Genomic DNA, 27059 nt, shown 5'->3' with positions numbered 1-27059 from the left:
GTCAGGGTCGGGCCCGAGAAGTCCGTTTTGGACTATATAGGCGAGAATGGCTAACCGGGTCGTGCTGAACACACACTTCTCTTTGTTGTAGGTCAGGTTGAGAAGAGTGGCAGTGCGGAGGAATTTATCGAGGTTGGCATCGTGGTCCTGCTGGTCATGGCCGCAGATGGTGACATTATCTAAGTACGGAAGGATGGCCCACAAACCATGCTGGTCGACCATTCGGTACATCTCTCTTTGGAAGACCGAGACCCCATTTGTGACACCGAAAGGGACCTGAAGGAAGTGGTAGAGGCAGTGAATGGCCGGTCCGACTTCCGGATGGGGAGCTGGTGGTAGGCGGATTTCAGGTCAATTGTTGAGAAGACCTGATACTACGCAATCTGATTGACCAAATCAGATACACGTGGGAGGGGGTACGCGTCGAGCTGCGTGTACCGATTGATAGTCTGGTTGTAGTCCACGACCATCCTGTGTTTCTCCCCAGTTTTAACCACTACCACTTGGGCTCTCCAGGGGCTGTTGCTGGCCTCGATAATACCCTCCTTAAGCAGCCGCTGGACTTTGGACCTGATGAAGGTCTTGTCCTGGGTGATGTACCGGCTGCTCCTAGTGGCAACAGGCTTGCAATCCGCAGTTAGATTGGCAAAAAGGGAAGGGGGGGGGTTAGGGCCCGCCGAATTTGATTGTGAGGCTCTGGAGGTTGTACTGGAAGTCCAGGCCCAACAAGAGTGCAGCGCAGAGATTAGGAAGGACATAGAGGCGGAAGTTACTAAATTCTACGCCCTGGACCGTGAGGGTGACTGTACAAAAGCCTCTGATCGGGCCGGAGTGGGATCCGGAGGCTAGGGAGATCCTTTGATTGGCAGGGTGGACCGCGAGGGAGCAGCGCCTTACCGTATCTGGGTGAACAAAGCTTTCGGTGCTCCCGGAGTCCAGCAGGCACGAGGTCGCGTGGCCGTTGATTTTAACCGTCGTCGATGCGGTGACCAGGTTGTGCGGGCGAGATTGGTCTAGCGTCAACGAAGCGAGCTGCGGGTAGCCATCGGATGCTTCGGGTGGCGAGCGTGTGCGGTTCCGATGTCGGGATGTCCAGAGACCCTGTGGGGGACAAGATGGCGGCACCCATGGTGCGCACATCGCGGTGTCGGGACAAGATGGCGGCGCCCCTGGTGCGCACATTGCGGGGTCGGGACAAGATGGTGGTGCCCATGGGGCGCACGGGGCCGAAGGGGGACAAGATGGCGGCGCCCATTGGTCGCACATGGACCCGGGAGGAGAAGATGGCGGCTCCCATTGTGCGTCTGGTGTGGGGGAGGGGGCGATAGCGGGCGCGATCGCAGCGACTGCGCGGACCTGGCACACCGCCGCGAAGTGGCCCTTTTTACTGCGGGCTTTACAAACTGCAGTGCGGGCCGGGCAGTGTTGCTGGGGGTGCTTCTGCTGACCGCAGAAGCAGCAGCGGGGACCCCCGGGGTGCGCAGATCGGCGTGCAGCGCAGGCGAATTGGGAAGGCAGGGCCCCAGCTGAGGAGGTCGTCGGCAGGTTCCCGGAGGTGTAGGAAGGAGTAGAAGGGTGGGCAGCGTGGCGGGAGGGGTACGATTGCACGTTACGGGATGCGACCGTCATGGAAAGCGCCAAGGTTTTCGTCTCCGTCAGTTCGAGCGTGGCCCCTTCCAGTAATCATTCTCGGATGCGGTCCGACACAATCCCCGTCACGAAGGCATCGCGCATGAGGAGATTTGCATGTTCGGCGGCCGTAACGGCCTGACAGTCGCAGTCCTGGACGAGTGGAATTAGGGCCCGCCAGAAGTCTTCGATGGACTCACCAGGTAGTTGCGAGCGGGTGGCGAGTACATGCCTGGCGAAGAGCGTGTTCGCCTTCTGCGCGTAGTGTTCCTTAAGGAGTTCCATTGCTTTTGTGTAATTCGTGGCGTCTTGGATCAACGGGAACACACTGGAGCACAGTCTGGAGTACAGGACGTTTATCTTCTGAGCCTCCGTTGGCTCGGGGTCCGCAGCCTTGATGTAGGCCTCAAAACATGCTAGCCAGTGAGTAAAGTCTTTTCTGGCGTTGGGCGAGTGCGGATCCAGCTGCAGGCGATTGGGCTTAATTCTGATATCCATTCTGTGGAAAATCTGACTAATAAATTGATGCACGATCAATTGCACAAAGACTAAAGTTGGGTACAACTGTGGCTTTATTACAGTCAGATGCGTGGCCTCCTGCTGCAGCTGGCGAAATGGCAGGGCACTGGAGGTCATGCATATTTATACAGTTCTCCGTGGGAGGAGCCAGCCGGCAGGAGCTACCGGCGAACCTGTAGCGCAGGTCCTACCTTACATCTCCTATTACAATGGTTCACCACACACCCCTCCGCACCTCTCGCATTTGTCTGAGTGATAAGACCCTCTGCACCACCTTAAACTGAATCAGGATGATGTCAGATTCACCCGGTGCATAATTTCACTCCTGCGCCTGCATGTACCTAAATTCACTGCCCCTCGGCAGCTGGAACTTCCCCTGCACCTCTTCCAACCTCGTGAACCTCCATTCTATGAACATATCTCTTACCCGCTTTCCCCCTTCCCAATGCCAGCCACCTCGCCAGCACCTTAGCCAGCAGCTTCACACTGGTCATTAACAGGGAACATACCCGATGTACATGGGAGAAGAAGGATACTCCCTCTCTTCCGAATGCCTAAATCTCCACGGATCCAACCCCCTCCCGCCAAACCCCAATCTGGTCCATAGGTACCCCTGTGGTAGTATGGATTGTGGGTCATGTGGGACTGGAAGCCCTAATGTCATTGGCTGACAGATCCCGGGTCCTGGTTGGCCGTTGACCTCATACTCCGCCCTGAAGGCGAAGTATAAGAAGCCGGTGCCTTCCCCCGCAGGCCAGTTTACTATCGGGCTGCTGGGGAACAGACACGCTTAATAAAGCCTCATCGACTTCACTCTATTCGTCTCACGGAGTCTTTGTGCGCCACAATTTATTAAGCGTGCCTAAAAAGGACTATGGAGCTCAGGATCATTCCAGAATGCCTGAGGATCAGCCCCCACGCAGTGAATGCGGCAGCAGCCTTCAAACACTGGCAGACTTGCTTTGAGGCCTACATCACATCGACCACAGGCCGAGTCTCAGACGAACAAAAACTGCAGGTCCTGCACTCGAGGGTGAGCCCGGAGATTTTCACCCTCATTGAACACACCCGCGATTTCCAGACGGCGTTCACAGCACTGAGAAGTCTCTACGTTCGCCCAGTTAACCAAATCTACGCTTGCTACCAGCTCGCGACAAGACGGCAAGCTCCCGGAGAATCGATGGACGAGTTCTACGCCGCGCTGCTGATTTTGGGAAGAGCCTGCAGCTGCCCGTCGGTGAATGCAAACGAACATACGGACATGTTAATGCGCGATGCTTTTGTTGCAGGTATGCAATCCTCCCAAATCCGCCAAAGACTTCTAGAAAAAGAGTCGCTAGGACTCTCAGAGGCACGGGCCCTGGCAGCCTCGCTGGACGTAGCCGCGGGTAATACCCGCGCCTATGGCCCCGACTGCGCGGCAGGCCATTGGGCTCCGTACGTACCCGCCGCGGCAAACCCCCTACCCCCCCCCCCCCCCGGACACCCCACAGGCTTGCGCAGTCCAAACGCCGAGTCGCACCGGGGGCGCCCGCTGTTATTTCTGCGGCCAGGCGAAGCACCCCCGACAAAGCTGTCCGGCCCGCGCAGCCATCTGCAAAAGCTGCGGGAAAAAGGGCCACTATGCGGTGGTGTGCCGATCCCGCGTGGTCGCCGCCGTCCCGGGAGAACAGGGAGCCCTACAGGCAGTCTATGCCTCCCAACCCCCCCAGCACGCCATGTGCGACCCGCAGGCGCCGCCATTTTGGGTCCCGACCACCGTGGCCCCGGGAGAACTGGGAGCCCTGCACGCCGCCTACGCTCCCCAACCCCCCTCCCCGCAGTCCATGTACGACCCGCCGCCGGCGCTCCCGATTTGGGTGCCGGCCAACACTCTCCACGGAGAGGAGGGGGTTTTTCGCATCCCGAACGCCACCCTCACCCCCGTCCCGCGCCCCACGCCTGACCCGCCGGCGCCACCTACCTTGACCCCGACCTCCGCTGTCCCCGGCGAGGGAGCTCCGCACGGTGCCAGCGCTCGCGGCCCCACGACTGACCCGCCGGAGCCGCCGACCTGGGCCCTCACCCCCGTCCCGCGCCCCACGCCTGACCCGCCGGCCTGGGCCCCGACCACCGCTGTCCCCGGCGAGGGAGCTCCGCGCTGTGCCAGCGCTCGCGGCCCCACGCCTGACCCGCCGGCGCCGCCGACCTGGGCCCTCACCCCCGTCCCGCGCCCCACGCCTGACCCGCCGGCGCCGCCGACCTGGGCCCTCACCCCCGTCCCGCGCCCCACGCCTGACCCGCCGGCACCGCCGACCTGGGCCCTCACCCCCGTCCCGCGCCCCACGCCTGACCCGCCGGCAATACAACTTACCTGGACCCCGATCACCTCCGTCCCCGGCGAGGGAGCTCCTCACGGTCCCAGCGCTCGCAGTACTGACCCGCCGGCCTGGGCCCCGACCACCGCTGTCCCCGGCGAGGGAGCTCCGCGCGGTCCTAGCGCCCGCGGCCCTGGCGCTCGCAGTCAAGGAACTCCGCGCGGTCCTAGCGCCCCCCAGACCCCCCAGCACTCAATGTGCGACCCGCAGACGCCGCCATTTTGGATCCCGACCACCACGAGGGGAGGAGGGGCCCCGCCATCTTGGACCGCCCCCGACCTGTACGACGCATGGGGCGGCCATTTTGTCCACCCTCGATGCCATCTTGTGACCCCTCAGCCACGGGCGATGTATGGGGGTGGCCATTTTGTCCATCCCCGACGCCATCTTGGACGGCAACAACGGACCCCACCCCACTACTACAACCACGGCTCGCTTCGGTTACACTCGATCAGGCTCGGCCCCGGACTCTCCAGACGACGACGACAACGGTCCTAATTAACGGCCACGAGACGCCATGCCTAGTCGACTCCGGGAGCACGGAAAGTTTTATACATCTCGACACGGTAAGACGCTGTTCCTTAACTACCTTCCCCAGCGCACAAAAGATTTGCCTAGCTGCAGGATCCCACTCCGTACAGATCCAGGGATTCTGCATAGTTACCCTAACGGTACAGGGGAGGGAATTCAAAAACTACAAACTTAACGTCCTTCCCCAACTCTGTGCCCCCACCTTGCTGGGCTTAGATTTTCAATGTAACCTACAGAGCCTTACGTTTAAATTCGGTGGCCCCATACCCCCACTCACTATCTGCGGCCTCGCCACCCTCAAGGTGCAACCCCCGTCCTTGTTTGCGAACCTCACCCCGGATTGCAAACCCGTCGCCACTAGGAGCAGACGGTACAGCGCCCAGGACCGGACCTTCATTCGCTCCGAAGTCCAGCGGCTACTAAAGGAGGGCATAATCCAGGCCAGCAATAGTCCCTGGAGAGCGCAGGTGGTAGTAGTGAAGACAGGGGAGAAACAAAGGATGGTCATTGACTATAGCCAGACCATCAACAGGTACACACAACTAGACGCGTACCCTCTCCCCCGCATATCCGACATGGTCAATCGGATTGCCCAGTATAAAGTCTTCTCCACCGTGGACCTCAAGTCCGCCTACCATCAGCTCCCCATCCGCCCAAGTGACCGCAAGTACACAGCCTTCGAGGCAGACGGGCGGTTATACCATTTCCTACGGGTCCCTTTTGGCGTCACAAACGGCGTCTCGGTCTTCCAACGGGAAATGGACCGAATGGTTGATCAACATGGGTTACGGGCCACGTTCCCGTACCTCGACAATGTAACCATCTGCGGCCACGATCAGCAGGACCACGACGCCAACCTCCAAAAATTCCTCCAGACTGCCAAAGCCTTGAACCTCACGTACAACGAGGACAAGTGCGTTTTTAGCACCGATCGGCTAGCCATTCTGGGCTACATAGTGCGCAATGGGATAATAGGCCCCGACCCCGAACGTATGCGCGCACTCATGGAATTTCCCCTCCCGCACTGCCCAAAAGCCCTGAAACGCTGCCTGGGGTTCTTTTCATACTACGCCCAGTGGGTCCCCCAGTACGCAGACAAGGCCCGCCCCCTAATACAGGCCACGACTTTCCCGCTGTCGACAGAGGCTTGCCAGGCTTTCAGCCGCATCAAAGCGGACATCGCAAAGGCCACGATGCGCGCCATCGACGAGTCCCTCCCCTTCCAGGTCGAGAGCGACGCCTCCGACGTAGCTCTAGCGGCCACCCTTAACCAAGCGGGCAGACCCGTGGCCGCCTTCTCCCGAACCCTCCAAGCCTCAGAAATCCGCCACTCCTCAGTGGAAAAGGAAGCCCAAGCCATAGTGGAAGCTGTGCGACATTGGAGGCATTACCTAGCCGGCAGGAGATTCACTCTCCTCACTGACCAACGGTCGGTAGCCTTCATGTTCGATAATGCACAGCGGGGCAAGATCAAGAACGACAAGAACTTGCGGTGGAGGATCGAACTCTCCACCTTCAACTATGAGATCTTGTACCGGCCCGGAAAGCTGAACGAGCCGTCTGATGCCCTATCCCGCGGGACATGTGCCAACGCACAAATTGACCGCCTCCAAGCCCTCCACGAGGACCTCTGCCACCCGGGGGTCACTCGGTTTTACCACTTCATCAAGTCCCGCAATCTCCCATACTCCTTAGAGGAGGTCCGTACAGTCACAAGAGACTGCCACATCTGCGCAGAATGCAAACCGCATTTTTTCAGGCCAGATGGAGCGCACCTGATTAAGGCTTCCCGTCCCTTTGAACGCCTCAGTCTCGATTTCAAAGGGCCCCTCCCCTCCACCGACCGCAACGCGTATTTCCTTAATGTAGTGGACGAATACTCCCGCTTCCATTTTGCCATTCCCTGCTCGGACATGACCGCGGCCACAGTCATTAAAGCCCTGAACAGCATCTTCACGCTGTTCGGTTACCCCGCATACGTCCACAGCGACAGGGGGTCCTCTTTCATGAGTGACGAGCTGCGCCAGTTCCTGCTCAGCAAGGGCATAGCTTCAAGCAGGACGACCCGCTACAACCCCCGGGGGAACGGGCAAGTAGAAAGGGAGAACGGCACGGTCTGGAAGGCCGTCCTACTGGCCCTACGGTCCAGGGATCTCCCAGTTTCACGGTGGCAGGAGGTCCTCCCGGACGCTCTCCATTCCATCCGGTCGTTATTATGTACAAGCACTAATCAAACGCCGCACGAGCGTCTCCTTGTCTTCCCTAGGAGGTCCTCCTCTGGAACGTCGCTGCCGACCTGGCTGGCGGCCCCAGGACCCATCCTGCTCCGAAAGCATGTGCGGGCACATAAGGCGGACCCGTTGGTCGAAAGGGTTCACCTCCTCCACGCAAACCCCCAGTACGCCTACGTGGAGTACCCCGACGGCCGACAGGACACGGTCTCCCTGCGGGATCTGGCGCCCGCCGGCACCACGCACACCCCCCCCGACACCATCAACCCAACCCCCCCCCTTCCTGCCACCGCCGCACCCCGCGACCGCCCCCTTCCCAGGAGGATCAGTCCCCCTCCCCTTTGCACCGACAGCTGAAACCGTGCGGCTCCCGGAGGCGACAACGCTGGTACAAGCACCACCACCACCGCGGGGGCCGAGGCGATCGACACGGACGACCAGACCGCCCGACCGACTCGTGGCGTCGATGTAAAACAAAGATGGACTGTCCAATGAACATTTTGTTTTTCCTATATCCTCTGTAAATAGTTGTAACAGGATGATACTGTCCAATACTGTACTACCATGTAACTGTTCTATCCTCCCAGGACCAGTACTGTAAACCCTTACCACCATACGAAGCATCACCCCGCCGGGTTCATTTTTGACAAGGGGTGAATGTGGTAGTATGTATTGGGGGTCATGTGGGACTGGAAGCCCTAATGTCATTGGCTGACAGATCCCGGGTCCTGGTTGGCCGTTGACCTCATACTCCGCCCTGAAGGCGAAGTATAAGAAGCCGGTGCCTTCCCCCGCAGGCCAGTTTACTATCGGGCTGCTGGGGAACAGACACGCTTAATAAAGCCTCATCGACTTCACTCTATTCGTCTCACGGAGTCTTTGTGCGCCACAACCCCCAGCTCCTTTGCCATACCCGACCTGGCCACTTACTTGGGGCTTGACCTATCTGTCCTAGGGTCCAACACACAATTGAAATCGCCCCCCATTATCAGCTGATGTGAATCTAAGTCCAGGATGGATGCTAACACCTTCTTAACAAAGTTTCTGTTGTCCCAATTGGGCACATAGACATTTACCCGCCAAACCCCTGCTCACCATATGATCCTCCCTCCCGGGTCCTGTGTCTCACTGGTCACCACAAATACAATTTTTCTACTGAACAGGATTGCAACCCCTTTCCCGAATGGGTCAGCCTCACCCATCCATAGCCACGTTTGGTCCTTCGCTCTCGGGTGTGTCTCTTGAAGGAAGACCACGGGTGGGATTCTCTGATCCCCCGTCGGGTCGGAGAATTGCCGGGGGTCGGCGTGAACCCTGCCCCCACCGGCTGCCGAATCCTCCGGCGCCGGAGATTCGGCGGGGATGGGAATTGCGTCGCGCTGGTTGGCGCCCCCCCCCCCCCCCCCGGCGATTCTCCAATCCGCGATGGGCTGAAGTCCCGCTCGTTCTATGCAGGTCCCGCCGACGTAAATTGGAGTTGGTCCCTTACCGGCGGGACCTGGCGGCGTGGGCGGGCTCCTGGGAGGGGCGCCGGGCGATCTGGCCCTGGAGGGTGCCCCCACGGTGGCCTGGCCCGCGATCGGGGCCCACCGATCCGCAGGCGGGCCTGTGCCGTGGGGGCACTCTATTCCTACCCGCCGGCCGTGTAAGCCTCCGGGATGGCCGACGCGTAGGTGAACCCCCCTCTGCGCATGCGCGGGGATGACGTCAGCAGCCGCTGACGCTCCCATGCATGTGCGGACCCGCGCTGGCCGGGGGAGTCATAGAATCATAGAAGTTTACAGCATGGAAACAGGCCCTTCGGCCCAACCAGTCCATGCCGTCCAGTTTTTACCATTAAGCTAGTCCCAGTTGCCTGCACTTAACCCTCTATACCCATCTTACCCATGTAACTATCTGAATGCTTTTTAAAAGACACAATTGTACCCGCCTCTACTACTACCTCTGGCAGCCCATTCCAGACACTCACTACCCTCTGAGTGAAGAAATTGCCCCTCTGGGCCCTTCTGAATCTCTCCCCTCTCACCTTAAACCTATGCCCTCTAGTTTTAGACTCCCCTACCTTTGGGAAAAGATGTTGACTATCTACCTTATCTATGCCCCTCATTATTTATAGACCTCTATAAGATCACCCCTAAGCCTCCTACGCTCCAGGGAAAAAAGTCCCAGTCTATCCAGCCTCTCCTTATAACTCAAACCATCAAGTCCCGGCAACATCCTAGTAAATCTTTTCTGCACTCTTTCTAGTTTAATAATATCCTTTCTATAATAGGGTGACCAGAACTGCACACAGTATTCCAAGTGTGGCCGTACCAATGTCTTGTACAACTTCAACAAGACGTCCCAACTCCTGTATTCAATGTTCTGACCAATGAAACCAAGCACGCTGAATGCCTTCTTCACCACCCTGTCCACCTGCGACTCCACCTTCAAGGAGCTATGAACCTGTACTCCTAGATCTCTTTGTTCTATAACTCTCCCCAACGCCATACCATTAACTGAGTAGGTCCTGGCCTGATTCGATCTGCCAAAATGCATCACCTCACATTTATCTAAATTAAACTCCATCTGCCATTCGTCGGCCCACTGGCCTAATTGATCAAGATCCTGTTGCAATCCTAGATAACCTTCTTCACTATCCACTGTGCCACCAATCTTGGTGTCATCTGCAAACTTACTAACCATGCCTCCTAAATTCTCATCCAAATCATTAATATAAATCACAAATAACAGTGGACCCAGCACCAATCCCTGAGGCACACCACTGGTCACAGGCCTCCAGTTTGAAAAACAACCCTCTACAACCACCCTCTGCCTTCTGTCGTCCAGCCAATTTTGAATCCAATTGGCAACCTCACTCTGGATCCCGTGAGCTTTAACCTTCTGCAACAACCTACCATGCGGTACCTTGTCAAAGGCTTTGCTAAAGTCCATGTAGACAACGTCTACTGCACTGCCCTCATCTACCTTCTTGGTCACCCCTCAAAAAACTATCAAATTTGTGAGACATGATTTTCCACGCACAAAGCCATGCTGACTGCCCGAATCAGTCCTTGCCTCTCTAAATGCTTGTAGATCCTGTCTCTCAGAATACCTTCTAGCAACTTACCTACTACAGACGTTAGGCTCACCGGTCTGTAGTTCCCAGGCTTTTCCCTGCTGCCCTTCTTAAACAAGGGCACAACATTCGCCACTCTCCAATCTTCAGGCACCTCACCTGTGGCTGCCGATGATTCAAATATTTCTGTTAGGGGACCCGCAATTTCCTCCCTAGCCTCCCACAACATCCTGGGATACATTTCATCAGGTCCCGGGGATTTATCTACCTTGATGCGCTTTAAGACTTCCAGCACCTCCTCCTCTGTAATATGCACACTTCTCAAGACATCACTATTTATTTCCCTTAGTTTCCTAACATCCATGCCTTTCTCCCTGGCTGCCGCGGCGCCAAAGGCCTTCCACGCTGGCCGGTGGGGCGCCAACCACTCCGGGGCGTGCCTAGCCCCTGAAGGTGCAGAGGATTCCGCACCTTTGGGGCGGCCCGGAGTGGTTCATGCCAATCCGTCCCGCCGGGACCCCCCGCCCAGCCGGGTATGGGAGAATCCCGACCCACATCTTCCCTTAAACTTTTTAAATGCATGAACACCCAAAATCGCTTGACTGGATCATTCAGCCCCCATACGTTCCAAGTCACTATCCTCACTGGGGGTTTCTGAACCCCCCTCCCTATTAAAGTCCACCATCCCCACCTAACTCAAAACTCTCACTGCCTCCAGGCTCCCCTCTTGTCTGGGCCCACCCAAAATGGTTGCCCCCCCAATCCTCTCCTGCACCCAACCACAAAGTCACTTGTGTCACCAGCACATTTCCCCCGCCCCCAACCCCTCATCCCGCTGCCTCTTCCCCCAAACCCTTTTCTCCACTCCCTTAACACCACCCCGTGTTATATAGCTATACTGGTGTATGAGGATTTGGTTTTTCTTACACCGAAATAGACCATTTAAAATCTTGTAAATTTGGGAACTTATGGTGGCGGCCATGGTGTGAGTGGTCGCTTATTTGGCAGCTCCTGCTCGTGGTGGACCGTTGAGACCTTTTCCCCCGACTTATGGGGGATTTGATCGGCAAAATAGGAGATTGGTGAGGTAGAGCAGAAGAATTCCCCATCAGTGTATGGTTTCGTGGACAAAAGTGGTCTGAAAAGGAGAGATTGTTGGGCAAAGAAGGGAGTGGAGTCTGCAGCACAGGAAAATATGGCTGAGGCTCAGGGACTGGGATTGCTGGCCCAGTGGTTAACGGAGCAGCTGGTGGAATTCCTCCAGGAGAGCTTTGCTAAGCACCGACAAGAGTACCTGGACCCAATTAAGACGAGGATTGACCGGGTGGAGCAAAGATTGGAAGCCCAGGGCCAGGCGATCCAGAAGGTGGAAGAGGCGGTGGCTGAGCACGAGGACCAGCTAATCGTGATGGCGGCGGAGACGGGGATGATGAAGGATCACCAGAAAAGGCTCCAAGAGAAAGTGGAAGACCTGGATTGTTGGCCTCCCGGAGGGCAGCGAGGGATCGGTCGCAGGGGCATATGTGGTCCAAATGTTCAAGAAGCTGCTGGGTGAAGGTGCGTTTACTCGGCCCAAGGAGGTGGACAGGGCGCACTGAGCGCTTATGAGGAAGCTGCGGATGAATGAGCTGCCAAGGGCGATGGTGATGCGAATGCACCGGTTCCTGGACAAGGTACAGATTTTGAGGTGGGCCAGGCAGACGAGGAGCTGCAAATGGGAAGATAACGAGCTGCGTATTTATTAGGGTGCGGAACTGGCCAAATGAAGGGTGAGTTTTAATAAAGTTAAATCGGCACTCTTCAAGAAGGGGTGAAGTTCGGCATGTTGTACCCAGCTCGTTTGTGGGTCACTTAAGGAGGCCAATAACCTTATTTCGGATCGCCGGATGAGTCGATGAACTTTGTTAAAGACAGGGGACTGGAAGGTGATGGAGGACGTTGAACTTGGGGCGAGTAATTCTGCACATATGCTGCTAAATTTCTTTTCTCTTTGGGTTCTGTGTGTATTATTTTTGTACCAATGTTTGGGCCATTTCTCAATTTTGTGTGCGGGTTAATTATCTTCTTAATGGGAGACAGTGGGTGGAATTGTGGGGGATTGTTATGTTTTGCATATGTATGTTCAAGCATGGGGACAGGGAGATCATTGGGGGGTAGGATGCTTGGCACCATGGTCGGGGGGCTACCAGGCTAGCTGGGCGGGCTAGCTCACGGAAGCGCAGTGGGAGGTGAGCAGGTGATAAGTTTGTTGTGGGGGAATTGGGATTGCTAATTTGTTATGTGGGGAGGGGGAGGCAGGGGGAATTGTTCTGCTGACAGGGGAGGGACTGATGTTTGGAGACAAATTGGAGGTCGATCGCGGGCCTGAGGAGGCTAATGGCTGATCAGGAGGTGGGGGCGGGGTGCGGGGTGCCCCCCGACCAGGCTGATCACATGGAATGTGAGAGGGCTAAATGGGCCGGTCAAGAGGGTTCGGGTGTTCGTGCATTTGAAGAGCTTGAAGGCGGACATGGCAATGCTACAGGAGACACACCTGATGGTAGTGGATCAGTTCAGGCTTAGGAAGGGGTAGGTTGGGCAGGTATTTCATTCGGGGCTAGACTCTAAAACTAGGGGGGTAGCGATCCTGATCAATAAGCGGGTGTCACTTGAGGTAGGGAACATAGTGGCGGATTCAGGGGGTAGGTATGTTATGGTGAGTGGGAAGCTGGAGGGGATGCCGGTGGTATTCGTAAATATTTACGCACCAAACTGGGACGACGCGGAGCTTATGTGGTGGGTGTTAGGGAAGATTTCGGACCTGGACTCGCATAGGTTGATCATGGTGGGGGAACTTTAATACGGTCATTGATCTGAGGTTGGATCGGTCGAGTTCAAGGACAGGAAGGGCGTCAGCCGCGGCGAAGGAACTAAAAGGGGTTTATGGAACAGATGGGTGGGGGGGGGGCAGATCCGTGGCGGTTCGGACGGCCAAGAGCGAAGGGATTTTCTTTTTTCTCCCTTGTTCACAAAGTGTACTCCCAGATTGAATTTTTTCGTTTTGAACAGGGCTTTGTTGGCGGGGTTGATAGATGCTGAATATTCAGCGATTGTTGTGTCGGACCATGCCCCACACTGGGTGGATTTCCGGGTGAGCAAGGAGGGGGGGTCAGCGCCTGCAATGGAGATTGGATGTAGAACTGTTAGCGGATTAGGGGTTGTGCGGGAGGGTGAGGGAGGACATCCAGAATTATTTGGGGATAAATGATACGGGGGAGCTATCATCAGCAACGGTATGGGAGGCACTGAAGGACGTAGTCAGGGGGGAGCTAATATCGATACGGGCTCATCGGGAGAAGGTGGAGCAGGTAGAAATGGATAGGCTGGATAGAGAGATACTTCAAGTGGACAGGACGTATTCGGAAGCTCCGGAGTCGGGGCTGTTGAAGGAGCGGCAGAAGCTGCAGATGGAGTTGCTTTGATATCTACAGGGAGGCAGTGGGGCAGTTGAGGAAGGCGATGGGCCGATATATGAGGACGGTGAGAAGGCCAGTAGGATGCCAGTACACCAGCTCAGGAAAAGGGAGGCGGCCAGGGAGATAGGAAGAGTGGATAGAGGGGGAAACACGGTCTTGGACCCAGTGGGGATGAATGGGGTGTTCAAGGAGTTTTACAGTCGGCTGTATGAGTCGAAGCCCCCAGCTGGGGTGGAGGGGATGAGACAGTTTTTGGAAGGGTTGGAGTTGCCGAAGGTGGAGGAAGGATGGTTGAGTGGTTGGGTGCCCGATTGGAATTGTAGAAATAGTAGAGGGATTGGAGGCCATGCAGTTGGGCCCGGACCGGATGGCTGCCCAGTGGAATTTTACAAGATGTTTTCTGGGATGTTGGGCCCGCTGCTGGTGTGGGCATTTAATGAGGCAAGGGAGCAGGATATTCTTCCCCCAACAATGTCACAGTCTTCGATTTCTTTGATCCTGAAGCGGGAGAAGGACCGAGAGCAATACAGGCCAATCTCCCGACTGAATGTTGATGCCAAATTGCTGGCCAAAATTCTGGCCTCAAGGATAGAGGACTGTGTTCCAGGGGTGATAGGGGAAGACCAGATGGGATTTCTTAAAGGCAGGCAGTTAACGGCCAACATTAGAAGACTCTTGGTCGGCAGCAGCAGCAACCAGGGGGGCGGGGGGGCGGGGGGGGAGGGGGGGGTGTACTTTGTGTTTACTACTGTGTTTATTATTGCTTAATGGGGGGTTTGTATATTGGGGGAATTTGTGATGTAGTTATAAGATGTGTATTTATGTGTTCTTTGTTTTTCTTTTTTCTGTAAATATGTAAAAAATTTGAATAAAAATATTTTTTTAAAAATACATTAGAAGGCTCTTGAATGTAATCATGATGCCCTCCGAGGGGAGGGAGGTGGAGGTGGTGGTCGCTATGGACGCAGAGAAGGCCATTGACCGGGTGGAGTGGAAGTATCTGTGGGAGGTCCTGGGACGGTTTGGATTTGGGCAGGGCTTTATTGACTGGGTTTGGTTGCTGTACCAGGCACCTTGGTGAGTGTGCGAACGAACCAGATGAGTTCGGACTATTTTAGACTGCACTTGGCTATAGAGTCATTGGCGATAATGCTGAGAGCGTCAAAGGACTGGAAGGAGCTAGTCTGGCGTGGGGGAGGGCGGGGAGGGGGTTGGGGGGGAGGGGGGGTGGAGCATAGGTCTTGTTATATGTAGCCAACCTACTCCTGTATACTTTTTTCTTTTTTTAAATTACTTTCTCTGAGTTACAAAGCCAGGGCTCAGAGTATGGACAGGGGTGAACCCCTAATCCAGCTCCTTGGCTGCTCCAAAACCCAATTCAAATTCATATTGAATCCAATTCATGGTCCCCACAAGAGAGACATACCAGATCTGAGCCAAAAGGCAGAACAGATATGTCATGTGAGAGTACCTTTTATAAATGGGTGTGTATATAAATATCTGTAGTGAGAGTACCTTTAAGAAATGGGTGTTTATTCCTGCAGTGATGTCAGAGAGTGGGTGGAGCTGGGCTGTCTGTCAGATTTTTACTTTCGCATTGCTGCAGGGTGGGTTTGGTTTCATTTTAGTTTTGGAGAAGCTGCAATCACAGCAGGATGTGTGTGAATCTTTGCAAGCTTATGAGTGTCCATTTGCTGATTTCAACATGGTAACTGTTCTCAGTAGTGAAGTTTGGCCGGTTCTCAGATTACAAATTGAACATGGGTAAGAGCGAGGTTTTAGTAATCCAAGCGAGGGTGCAGGAGAGGTAGCTGGGGGAGTTGCCGTTTAAAGTGGTGGGAGGGAGTTTTTGTTACTTGGGTATTCAGGTGGCACGGGGATGGGAGCAGTTAAATTTGGCCCGATTAGTTGAGCAAATGAAGGAGGACTTCCAGAGTTAGGACATACAAACAAAGAACAAAGAAATGTACAGCACAGGAACAGGCCCTTCGGCCCTCCAAGCCCGTGCCGACCATGCTGCCCGACTAAACTACAATCTTCTACACTTCCTGGGTCCGTATCCCTCTATTCCCTTCCTATTCATGTATTTGTCATATTCATGTATTCATGTTCCCGTTGTCACTGGCGGGGAGGTTACAGACCGTAAAAATGACGGTTCTCCTGAGATATTTGTTTGTTTTCCAGTGCCTCCCTATTTTTATACCTAAGCCCTTTTTTAAGCGGGTGAATGCGGTGATCTCTGGGTTTGTGTGGGCAGGTAAAACCCTGCTAGTAAAGAATGTACTGCTGGAGTGGAGCCAAGGGTGGGGGAGGGTTGGCACTGCCGAACTTTAGGAACTACTACTGGGTGGCAAATATAGACATGATCAGGAAGTGGGTAGTGGGGGAGGGGTCGGTGTGGGAGCGGGTAGAGGTGGCATCATGTCGGGGCACAAGTTTAGGAGCACTGGTAACGGCACATCTGCCTTTCTCACCGGCCCGGTACTCCACAAGCCCAATGGTAGTGGCGACCCTGAGAGTTTGGGGGCAGTGGAGGAAGCATATGGGAGTGGAGGGAGCGTCGGTGTGGGCTCCAATTTGTGGGAATCACTGGTTTGTCCTGGGGAGGATGGATGGGGGATTTCGGAGGTGGGCGAGAGCAGGGATTGAGAGACTGGGAGATCTGTTTATTGATGGGAGCTTTCCCTGTTTGGAGGATCTGGAAGAGGAGTTTGAATTGCCGGGGGGGAATGGATTTTGTTATCTACAGGTGAGAGATTTTGAGCGAAGGCAGGTGTCGACCTTTCCGCTTCTACCGCCACAGGGGATACAGGACAAGGTAGTCTCTAGAATGGGAATGGGGGAGGGGAAGGTATTGGAAATCTATAAAGATCTTATGGAGTGGGAGGAAACTCAGATAGGTGTGTGATGCATGATCAATAACCATTAAAACGAGGTTGTAGCATAACTAAAGGCTTTAATAAATTAGAACTGTTCCCCAGCAGCTTAGGTACAGAATGAGGGCTGCTAGGATGGCACTGGTTCCTATACCCCGCCTATCAGGGCGGAGCTACATACTATGCAGTCAATGGTTAACCAATGGAACTTCAGCCTCTCGGGTACTGCAATACCTGATAATACCACAGTGTGTTAAAGCGTAAATGGGAAGATTAGTTGGGAAAAGAGTTAGAGGCGGGTCTTTCGGAGGATACTCTGAGTAGAGTCAACACGTCCTCATCATGTGCCAGGCTCAGCCTGATATAATTCAAGGTGGTTCACCAGGCACATGATGGTGGCCCTGATGAGCAGTTTTTTGGGATAAAGGACAGGTTTGTGAGGAGTGCCCGCAAATCATGCCCACCTGTTTTGGGCTTGTCCGAAGCTCAGGGGATTTTGGCAGGGATTTGCGGATGTCATGTCCACGGTACTAAAAACAAGAGTGGCGCCGAATACAGAGGTGACTATTTTTGGAGTGTCGGAAGACCCAGGAGTCCAGAGGGTAAGAGAGGCTGACGTTTTGGCCTTTGCCTCCTTGGTAGCCCGGAGACGGATCTTATTAGTGTGGAGGGACTTGAAGTCCCCGAAATCAGGGGTATGGGTTAGCGACATGGCTGGGTTTCTCAGGCTTGAGAAAATTAAGTTTGCCCTGAGAGGATCAATGTTAAGGTTCGCTTGGAGGTGGCAGCCGTTTATCGACTTCTTTGGGGAAAACTAAACTGTTAGCAGATTCAATTAAGGGGGAGGGTTTAGGGAGTAAGGGGGGCAGGGGAAGTTAGGTTATTTTTGTTCGGATTAGGCGGGAACAGTGAGAAATGGAGGGGGGTTGTTATGCACTGAAATATGATTACTTTTGTATTTGTATATTTTGCTGTTATAAAACCATAAATGCCTTAATAAAATGTTTGTTAAAAAAAAACCTTGTAAATTTAATCAATAATCTGATATTGCTACAACTAGAGTGGAGTGGTGATTTTGATCTATATCATGGTTCTATTGATGTAATAGGACATCAATTTGCATAAATATATGAGACACCCACCTGCCTTGGCCAAGAGTCTCATCCACCTAGAATCCAGCAAGTAAAATCAGAATGATTAGAATCTGAGCAAGCAAACTGCTCTTATTTAACTGCAAACCAATTGATTTGTCACGTGGAGAGGGTAAAAATATTAAAAAAATAAATTTAGAGTATCCAATTATTTTTTTTTTCCAATTAAGAGGCAATTTAGCATGGCCGATCCACCTACCCTGCACATATTTTGATTGTGGGAGTGGGCCCGCACAGACACATGGAGAATGTGCAAACTCCACACGGATAGTGACCCGGGGCCGGGATTGAACCGGGATCCTCGGCGTCATGAGGCAGCAGTGCTAATCACTGCGCCACCATGGCGCCCAGCTGGATAGGGTAAAAATCAAGTAATTGGAGAATATTTTTATTCCAGTTTTGATCCGGATCCAAGGCGAAGACACACATTTTGGACTATATTAGTAGGAGGCACATTTGGATGGACAGCAACATACAGTTGTAATCAAGCACAGGTACAAAGATACCTGGCCTGTAAAAGTGAAAATGAAGCAAAAAAGTAAGTTTTCATGTAATTCAAATTCAAATATGTGTATCAAAATGTCTGCATATCTATTGCAGATTTCCTGTGGCATTCTCTTTTAAGTTAGCCTCAATTTTATTTTGGGTCTGTAGTTTGACAAGGGCTGTACTTCAGTTGCAAATTTATTTTTATATTTCAACCATTTAAATCTTAAATTTTTATGTGGGACAATTACATCTGTTTTCAGTGTCATTTGTGGAACATGAATCTTTGTTCTGTTAGGTGTTATGGGCCAAGGTTTAGAGAACCCCAAAGTGTATCATGGAGTTCACCTGAGCCACAACTTTTAATAGATTTTGGTATGTGGAGCGCACGTCCCACTCTGCAGGTGTGGTACAGCAGAAATGGAAAAGTATTTTTTAAAGCAAAACAATATTTATTCTATGAACTCAAGTTAACCTTTTTAAAACATACAGTGACCATCTTAGCAACCATCAATTCAAATACAACCCCCAAAGAATACAGCACTAAGTAATCCTTGATAACTCCCCAAACAACATCCAGAAGACAAAAGAAACACCTTTTAACAGAAGCACATTAGGTTTACATTCACTACTGAGAACATTTATAATTCTGAATTCACCAATGATCAAGAGATAGCCTATTCATGGCAGAGAGATCAACAGTACACCTGCTTTGTCTGGCTTCAGCTCCAACACTGAAAACAAAACTAAAACACACCCTGCAGCAAACAGCCTAAAACAAAAGTAAAAAGCTGACAGACAGCCCAGCTCCACCCACACTCTGACATCACTGATAAACACCCATTTCTTAAAGGTACATTTCTTAAACACCCACTTCCTATAAGTACTCTCACATGACACCTCCCCCCAAGAAAATAAACTAAACTATCAACTTCAAGATGGTTTCCTGTTCACCTTTTCACCATCCTTTAAGAAATGCACACAGGAAATATACTTTTTTGTTTCAAAAAACAACACACGCAAACAGATATAATAATGTAGTCCATTTTTGTTCTTCTTCCTCCAACCGAAATCCTTCTCGATTGACAGTATCTTTGAACAAGATACTGTCTTGTATCTTGGCATTTCTCTTTAAAGTCAGATACTTTAGTTCAATCTAATCACAGAGTCCCTTGTAATTCTCCAACACATGAGCATTGGTTATCACAGCTTTGAGGCCGTCAAATGCCTGTTGAAAGTCTGCTGCCACTGAAACCTTTGACGTTTCTTCAGCAAGTCTATCAGTGGAGCAACCACGCCACAAAAAGGTTTCACAAATGTTCGATCAAATCCACTCATGCCAAGAAATCGCATTATTTCCCTTCGTCTTGGGGGTATCGGAAACTCCGCAATGAAAGTGACTTGGGCTTTTCCAAATTCACTTTTGGCTAGGTTTATCACCAAACCCGCCTCCTGAAGTCGATCGAATAACTCCATCAGATGTTTTAAATGTTCTTTCCATGTCTGGCTGAAAATTACCAGATCGTCGATGTGTACCGCACAATTGGGTAACCCTGAAACAACTTTGTTAGTTAACCGTTGAAATGTGGCTGGGGTGTTTTCATGCTAAATGGCATAACTTTGAATTGGTATATATCATCTGGAGTCACAAAAGCTGAAATCTCCTTCGCTCTTTCGGATAAAGGTGCCTGCCAGTAACTTTTAAGTAAATCCAGTTTGGAAATAAAAGCTGATTGTCCCACTTTCTCAATGCAATCCTCCAAACGTGGGATAAGATAAGAGTCCGTTCTTGTAACTGCATTAACCTTTCTATAGTCCACACACAACCATTGGGTACCGTCCGGTTTTGGTACCATCACTATGGGTGAGCTCCATTGGATGCAACCACTTCAATTATGCCATTTTTAAACATACTCTCAATCTCTTTGTTAACCTGTGCCAATTTTAAAGGGTTAAGTCTGGATGGATGTTGTTTGATTTGAACAGCCTTTCCCACATCTACATCATGTATAGCCATTTTAGTACTTCCCAATTTATCTCAACAAACTTGCCCATGTGATATCAATAACTCTTTCAGGTCAGTCCGTTTTTCCTCTGGAAGGTAACTCAACAATTTAGCCCAATTTTTAAGAACATCCTCATTTTCCAATTTAATTTGAGGTATGTCAAATTCACCAGTCATCTGGATTTGGTTTGTCACTTTGAGTTAGAATCATTAAAACCTCCTCCTTTTTCTCCTTCCCTTTCAAAGTACCTTTTAAGCATATTCACATGACACACTCGGTGAGTCTTCCTTCTATCTGGTGTTTTTACCACATAATTCACCTCACTTAATTTCCTCTAAATCTGATAAGGTCCACAAAACCTTGCTTTTAAAGGTTCACCTACCACTGGTAACTATACTAAAACTTTATCTCTACTGGCAAAACTACGAACTTTGGATTTCTTGTCCACTACCCGTTTCATCACATTTTGTGCAGCTTTTAAATGTTGTCTAGCCAATTCACCTGCTCTATTTAATCGATCCCTAAAATTTGACACGTAATCCAATAATGTAATTTCCGATTTTTCATTCACCAATTTTTCCTTAATCAATTTAAGTGGTCCTCTTACCTCATGACCAAAAATTAGTTCAAAAGGACTAAATTTGGTTGACTCATTAGGTGCATCCCTAATTGCAAACAGTACAAATGGAATTCCTTTATCCCAATCCTCTGGATAATCGTGACGATAAGCCATCAACATTGTCTTTCGTGTCAGATGCCACCTTTCTAATGCTCCCTGCGATTCTGGATGGTACGTAGTTGATTCAAATTGTTTTATTCCTGAGCTATCCATAACTTCTTTGAATAATCTTGAGTTAAAATTTGATCCTTGATCCGATTGTATTTCTGTGGGTAGTCCATATCTAGTAAAGAATTTAAGTAACTCCTCCACAATCTTTTTAGCTGTAATATTACGTACTGGAATGGCCTCTGGAAACCTAGTAGACACATCCATTATCGTCAAAAGATATTGATTCCCACTTTTTGTTTTATGAAGCGGTCCTATGCAATCATTTAGGCCCCTTGTAAAAGGTTCCTCAAATGCTGGAATGGGTATTAAGGGCGCTGGTTTTATCACTGCTTGAGGTCTCCCTATCACTTGATATGTGTGACATGATTGCCAAAATTTAACTACATCTTTATGCAGTCTAGGCCAATAAAAATGTTTCTGGATTTTAGCTTGAGTTTTCCTTATCCCCAAATGACCTCCCACTGGTACCTCAGGTGCAATTCGCAACACCTCCTTTCTATACCCTACCGGCAATACTACTTGATGAACTTCTGCCCACTTTTCATCCATCTGCATATGTAAAGGTCTCCTTTTTCTCATCAAGACATTACTTTTACGGTATTAACACTTTGGTATACACTCAGATTCCTCTTCCGTATATACTTTCTGATACATCCGTTTTATTTCTATCTCTTTCTGTTGTAACTCCGCCAATTTTCCTGAACTAAAAATATCCGCCTCATCCTCCACCTGTTCTTGTTCTTTTTCAACCATCTGATCAAAAATCGTTTCTGATAATTGCATTTCAACTTCATCTTCACTCTTTGATTTCTCCTCTTGTCGTAAACCTGTGACTTTGCAACCTTGTTAACACACAATCCGGAAAAATCCCTGGATATTCATCCTTCAACACTTCAATTGTCTGATTTCCCACTGGCTTATCAATCACAGTAAGCATCACTCCCACCTGCGATCCAGCTATATCATTACCCAAGATAAACTGTATCCCTGGACAAGATAGTTTCTCTATTACTCCTACTACCACTTCACCACTCTTCACTGGATTTTCCAACCTTACCTTATATAATGGAACGAATTCCACATATTACCACCTTTTCTGGCAATATTCTTCCCAAACTACATAACTCCTCATCTCTTACCATTAAAGTTTGACTAGCTCCCGTACCTCTTAAAATTGTGACTTATTTACCTGCTCCTCCTGATACACATGAGTAAACGTTACCCACACAATTAAATTATTTAAAGAGAACTGGCACCTTCTTAACAATCACCTCTTGATCAGGCTGTACAATCTTTTGCACCTCCTTCCCTTCACTTGGGCTTTCTTTTACCACTTTAACAAACCCCACTGTCTTATCCTGTTTTACCACATCAGCCTTCCCAGTGCTTTTCTTCAACCACCAACACTGTGACTTTGCATGGCCTAGTTTATTACAGTGAAAACATTTGAAACTTTTCATGTCTCTTCCACCCTCCTGGATTTCTTTTTTAATCTGAGGTACACTCTCCTTATTATCTCCCATCAGATCACCTTTACCACTTGAGTATTTCTCATGTCCCCAGGTTCTATCCCTCATAGGCTGAAACTGATGTCGGAAACCAAGCTTTGATTTATGAACTAATTCATAATCATCTGCCATTTCTGCTGCTAATCTCGCAGTTTAAACCCTCTGCTCTTCCACATGATTTCTCACTACATCAGGAATTGCATTTTTTAACTCCTCCAAAAGAACATTTCTCTGAGAGCTTCATACGTTTGGTCTATTTTCAAAGCCCTTATCCACCTATCAAAATGACTCTGTTTGATCCTTTCAAACTCCGTGTATGTTTGACCAAATTTTTTCCTTAAATTTCTAAACCTTTGTCTGTAGGTTCAGGCACTAGTTCATATGCACCTAAGATGGATTTTTTCACCTCCTCATACGTCCCAGATACCTCCTCCGGTAGTGATGCAAACACTTCACGAGCCCTCCCTATCAGCTTTGTTTGAATCAGTCATACCCACATGTCCTGTGGCCATTTCATTTGTTTAGCTACCTTCTCAAATGAATTGAAAAAGGCTTCCACCTCCTTCTCCTCAAAACATGGCGATGCTTGGACATATTTAAATAGATCCCCACCAAACCTTCGACTATGACGCTCTTTCTCACTATCCTCATCACTATTATCCAACTGTATGCTTCCCTTTATGTCTGCCAATTTTAACTGACTGTCATGTTTCATGGCCATTTTACGAAGTTCAAACTCTCTCTCTTTATCTTTTTCCCTGATCTGTATCTCCCTTTCTCTTTCTTTTTGTTCTGCTTTGGCTATTCTTTCTTTTCTCCTTTCTTCTCTCTCCATTTCTTTTTCCTCTCTGTCTCTTTCTCTTCCCGCTCTCTCGCTTTCTTTTTCCTCTCTTTCGTATTCAAGCTGCTTTAATTCTTTCTCATGCTCAAGTTGCTTAATCTGCAACTCGATCTTTGCCATTCCTAATGAGTGAGACTGTATCTCAGGCAACTTCAAATGCTTAGCCTCCGCCATAATTACCTCACCTTTTTGCATTTTGTCAGGTAATGTTAACTGCAATCTTTTTGCCAAATCTAACAGTCTGCTTTTAGTCTCTGCCCATAAGGCACTGCGTGTGACCATCTGCACCCTCAAAAACTTCTGAGCCGCTGAAAGAGCCATTGTCCACAACACACTCCCTATTTAAACTGAAATACCACACCCGAAAAGAAACCAGAATATGCTCACCCCTCACTGTCTTTAAGTTCACTAAGCCAATCCAACAGATAGACTTTTATCCCGGACGAGCCCCCAATTTGTTATGGGCCAGGGTTTAGAGAACTCCAAAGTGTATCATGGAGTTCACCTGACCCACAACTTTTAATAGATTGTGGTATGGGGAACACACGGCCCTCTCTACAGGTGTGGTACAGCAGAAATGGAATGTTTATTCCATGAACTCAAGTTAACCTTTTTAATACATACAGTGAACATCTTAGCAACCATCAATTCAAATACAACCCCCTTTATTTCTCATAGAATTTCCACAGTGCAGAAGAAGGCCATTTGGCCCATCGATCTGCACCAATCCTCTTAAAGAGCAACTCATCCAGGCCCCATTCCCCCACCCTATGCTGGAATCTATCATTAAGGAAGAAATAGCAAGGCATCTGGATGGAAATTGTCCCATTGGGCAGACGCAGCATGGGTTCATAAAGGGCAGGTCGTGCCTCACTAATTTAGTGGAATTTCTTGAGAACATTGCCAGTGCGGTAGATAACGGGGAGCCAATGGATGTGGTATATCTGGATTTCCAGAAAGCCTTTGACAAGGTGCCACACAAAAGGTTGCTGCATGAGATAAAGATGCATGGCATTAAAGGTAAAGTAGTAGCATGGATAGACGATTGGTTAATTAATAGAAAGCAAAGAGGGGAGATTAATGGGTGTTTCTCTGGTTGGCAATCAGTAGCTAGTGATGTCCCTCAGGGATCAGTGTTGGGCCCACAATTGTTCACAATTTACATAGATGATTTGGAGTTGGGGACCAAGGGCAATGTGTCCAAGTTTGCAGACGACACTAAGATGAGCGGTAAAGCAAAAAGTGCAGAGGATACTGGAAGTCTGCAGAGGTATTTGGATAGGTTAAGTGTATGGGCTAGGGTCTGGCAGATGGAATACAATGTTGACAAATGTGAGGTTATCTATTTTGGTAGGAATAACAGCAAAAGAGATTATTATTTAAATGATAAAATATTAAAACATGCTGCTGTGCAGAGAGACCTGGTGCTAGTGCATGAGTCGCAAAAAGTTGGTTTACCGGTGCAACCGGTGATTAAGAAGGCAAATGGAATTTTATCCTTCATTGCTAGAGGGATTGGGTTTAAGACTAGGGAGGTTATGCTGCAATTGTATAAGGTGTTAGTGAGGCCACACTTGGAGTATTGTGTTCAGTTTTGGTCTCCTTACCTGAGAAAGGACGTACTGGCGCTGGAGGGTGTGCAGAGGAGATTCACCAGGTTAATCCCAGAGTTGAAGGGGTTGAATTACGAGGAGAGGTTGAGTAGACTGGGACTGTACTCGTTGGAATTTAGAAGGATGGAGGCGGATCTTATAGAAACATATTAAATTAGGAAGGGAATGGATAGGATAGATGCGGGCAGGTTGTTTACATTGGCGGATGAAAGCAGAACTAGGGGGCATAGCCTCAAAATAAGGGGAAGTAGATTTAGGACTGAGTTTAGGAAGAACATCTTCACCCAAAGGGTTGTGAATCTATGGAATTCCTTGCCCAGTGAAGCAGTTGAGGCTCCTTCATTAAATGTTTTTAAGATAAAGATAGATAGTTTTTTGAAGAATGAAGGGATTAAGGGTTATGGTGTTCGGGCCGGAAAGTGAAGCTGAGTCCACAAAAGATCAGCCATGATCTCATTGAATGACGGAGCAGGCTCGATGGGCCAGATGGCCTACTCCTGCTCCTAGTTCTTATGTTCTTATGTTCTATCCCCGTAACCCCAAAGGAACAATTTAGTATGGCCAGTTCTCCTAACCTGCACATCTTTGGAATGTGGGAGGAAACCAGAGCATCTGGAGGAAACCCAGGTAGACACAGGGAGTTTGTGCAAACTCCACACAGACAGTCACTCAAGACCGGGATTGAACCCTGGTCCCTGGCCCTGTGAGGCAGCAATGCTAACCACTGTGTACCTTCTGATTAAGTTGTTTGAATTGGTAAGTGTCTTCTCAAATTAACCTTCTCCATTTTGGTCGGTCACAAGCCAGGGACAATCGGGGATGTTTGATCTCTTCGAGGATGTTTTGAGAACATCCTAAAGCATTTCCGCGATTCTGGGAGTCTCCTCGTGCGATTGCGTTCTGAGTAGAACAGTTGCTTAGGACTCTGATATGAGGAATATGAATGAAATGTTCCATCGAGCAGAGATGATTAAATGATCAGAGATTTGATGAGGTGAATGTTGGCTTGGGAGAGGATGCTGTTGTTGGACTGCCTTTCCTGCCATCGGAATTAGAGGATCTTATGAAGGCACCACAGGCGATACATTTCTAGTGTTTTGAAGTACCTGCTGTAGGTTTTCCAAGGCTCTGAAGTGTATAAAAATGCAGTGTGGTAAACCACTGTATTGCATTGTGTTGTGTTGTACATGCCTGGGCTTGTCCAGGCTGGCTCCGCCTGTGGCTCCTCCCCTCGGGCTCATGTATAAAGGTGGCAAGTCTCCGCCCCCGACCCAGTTCGGGTCAGAGGCCAGGAAGCTTGCTGTTTAATGTATTAAAGCCTCAGTTACATCCATCACTTGTCGTGTGCTTATTGAAGGCATAACAATTTAATACACTAAACTTTAAGATGAACTCATCACTCAAGCCTGATCGCCTGGAGCTGGACCCACAAGCAGCCGACACCACAGAAACATTTGAGCACTGGCTAAGCTGCTTCGAAGCGTACCTCGCATCCTTCACCGAAGACTTCACAGACCTCCAGAGGAATCAGATCCTCCACGTAAGGGTAAGCCTAAGAGTCTTTATTCTCATCAGGGACGCCCCCTGATGTGGACGCAATAATGCTACTGAGGGGACAATACGTGAAGTCCGTTAACGAGGCGTATGCTAGGCACCTCCTTGCCACGAGACCGCAATGTCCGGGGGAATCACTTGCAGAATTCCTGCGTGCTTTGCGTGTACTCTGCCGGAACTGTGATTGCCGGGCGATATCGGCTACCCAGCACGTGGAGCTGCTGATCAGGGGCACTTATGTCGCGGGCATGAAATCAAATTATATCTGCCAGAGATTACTAGAAGGGGGTACACTCGGCCTCCCAGAGACAATGCAATTCTCCAACTCGCTGCAGGTGGCCTCCCAGAACATGGAGGCCTATACCTCCAACCGCGCGGCACCCTCGTGGGCCTCATGGGCGCAGCCATCATCCGACCCGGGTGCGACGCAAGCCTGTGCCGCGCAGCGGCCCGC

At 50.4% G+C, this 27059-nt stretch overlaps 1 protein-coding gene across 4 annotated transcripts in view; it reads left to right on the top strand.

The window, feature by feature from the left end:
• LOC140395696 (sodium-coupled monocarboxylate transporter 1-like) overlaps positions 1-27059 on the top strand; it is a 342990-nt gene that overhangs the window by 99125 nt on the left and 216806 nt on the right. For all 4 annotated transcript variants that reach the window (XM_072483773.1, XM_072483774.1, XM_072483772.1 and 1 more), the window contains exon 8: positions 18205-18345. In XM_072483773.1, the coding sequence (XP_072339874.1) occupies positions 18205-18345 (141 nt within the window). The remainder of the gene's footprint in view (positions 1-18204; positions 18346-27059) is intronic.

Source organism: Scyliorhinus torazame, chromosome 18 (assembly GCF_047496885.1).
Source record: "Scyliorhinus torazame isolate Kashiwa2021f chromosome 18, sScyTor2.1, whole genome shotgun sequence".
Lineage (NCBI taxonomy): Eukaryota > Metazoa > Chordata > Chondrichthyes > Carcharhiniformes > Scyliorhinidae > Scyliorhinus > Scyliorhinus torazame.
Note: the sequence above shows the minus strand (reverse complement) of the source record. Positions and strands in the feature narration are given on the sequence as shown.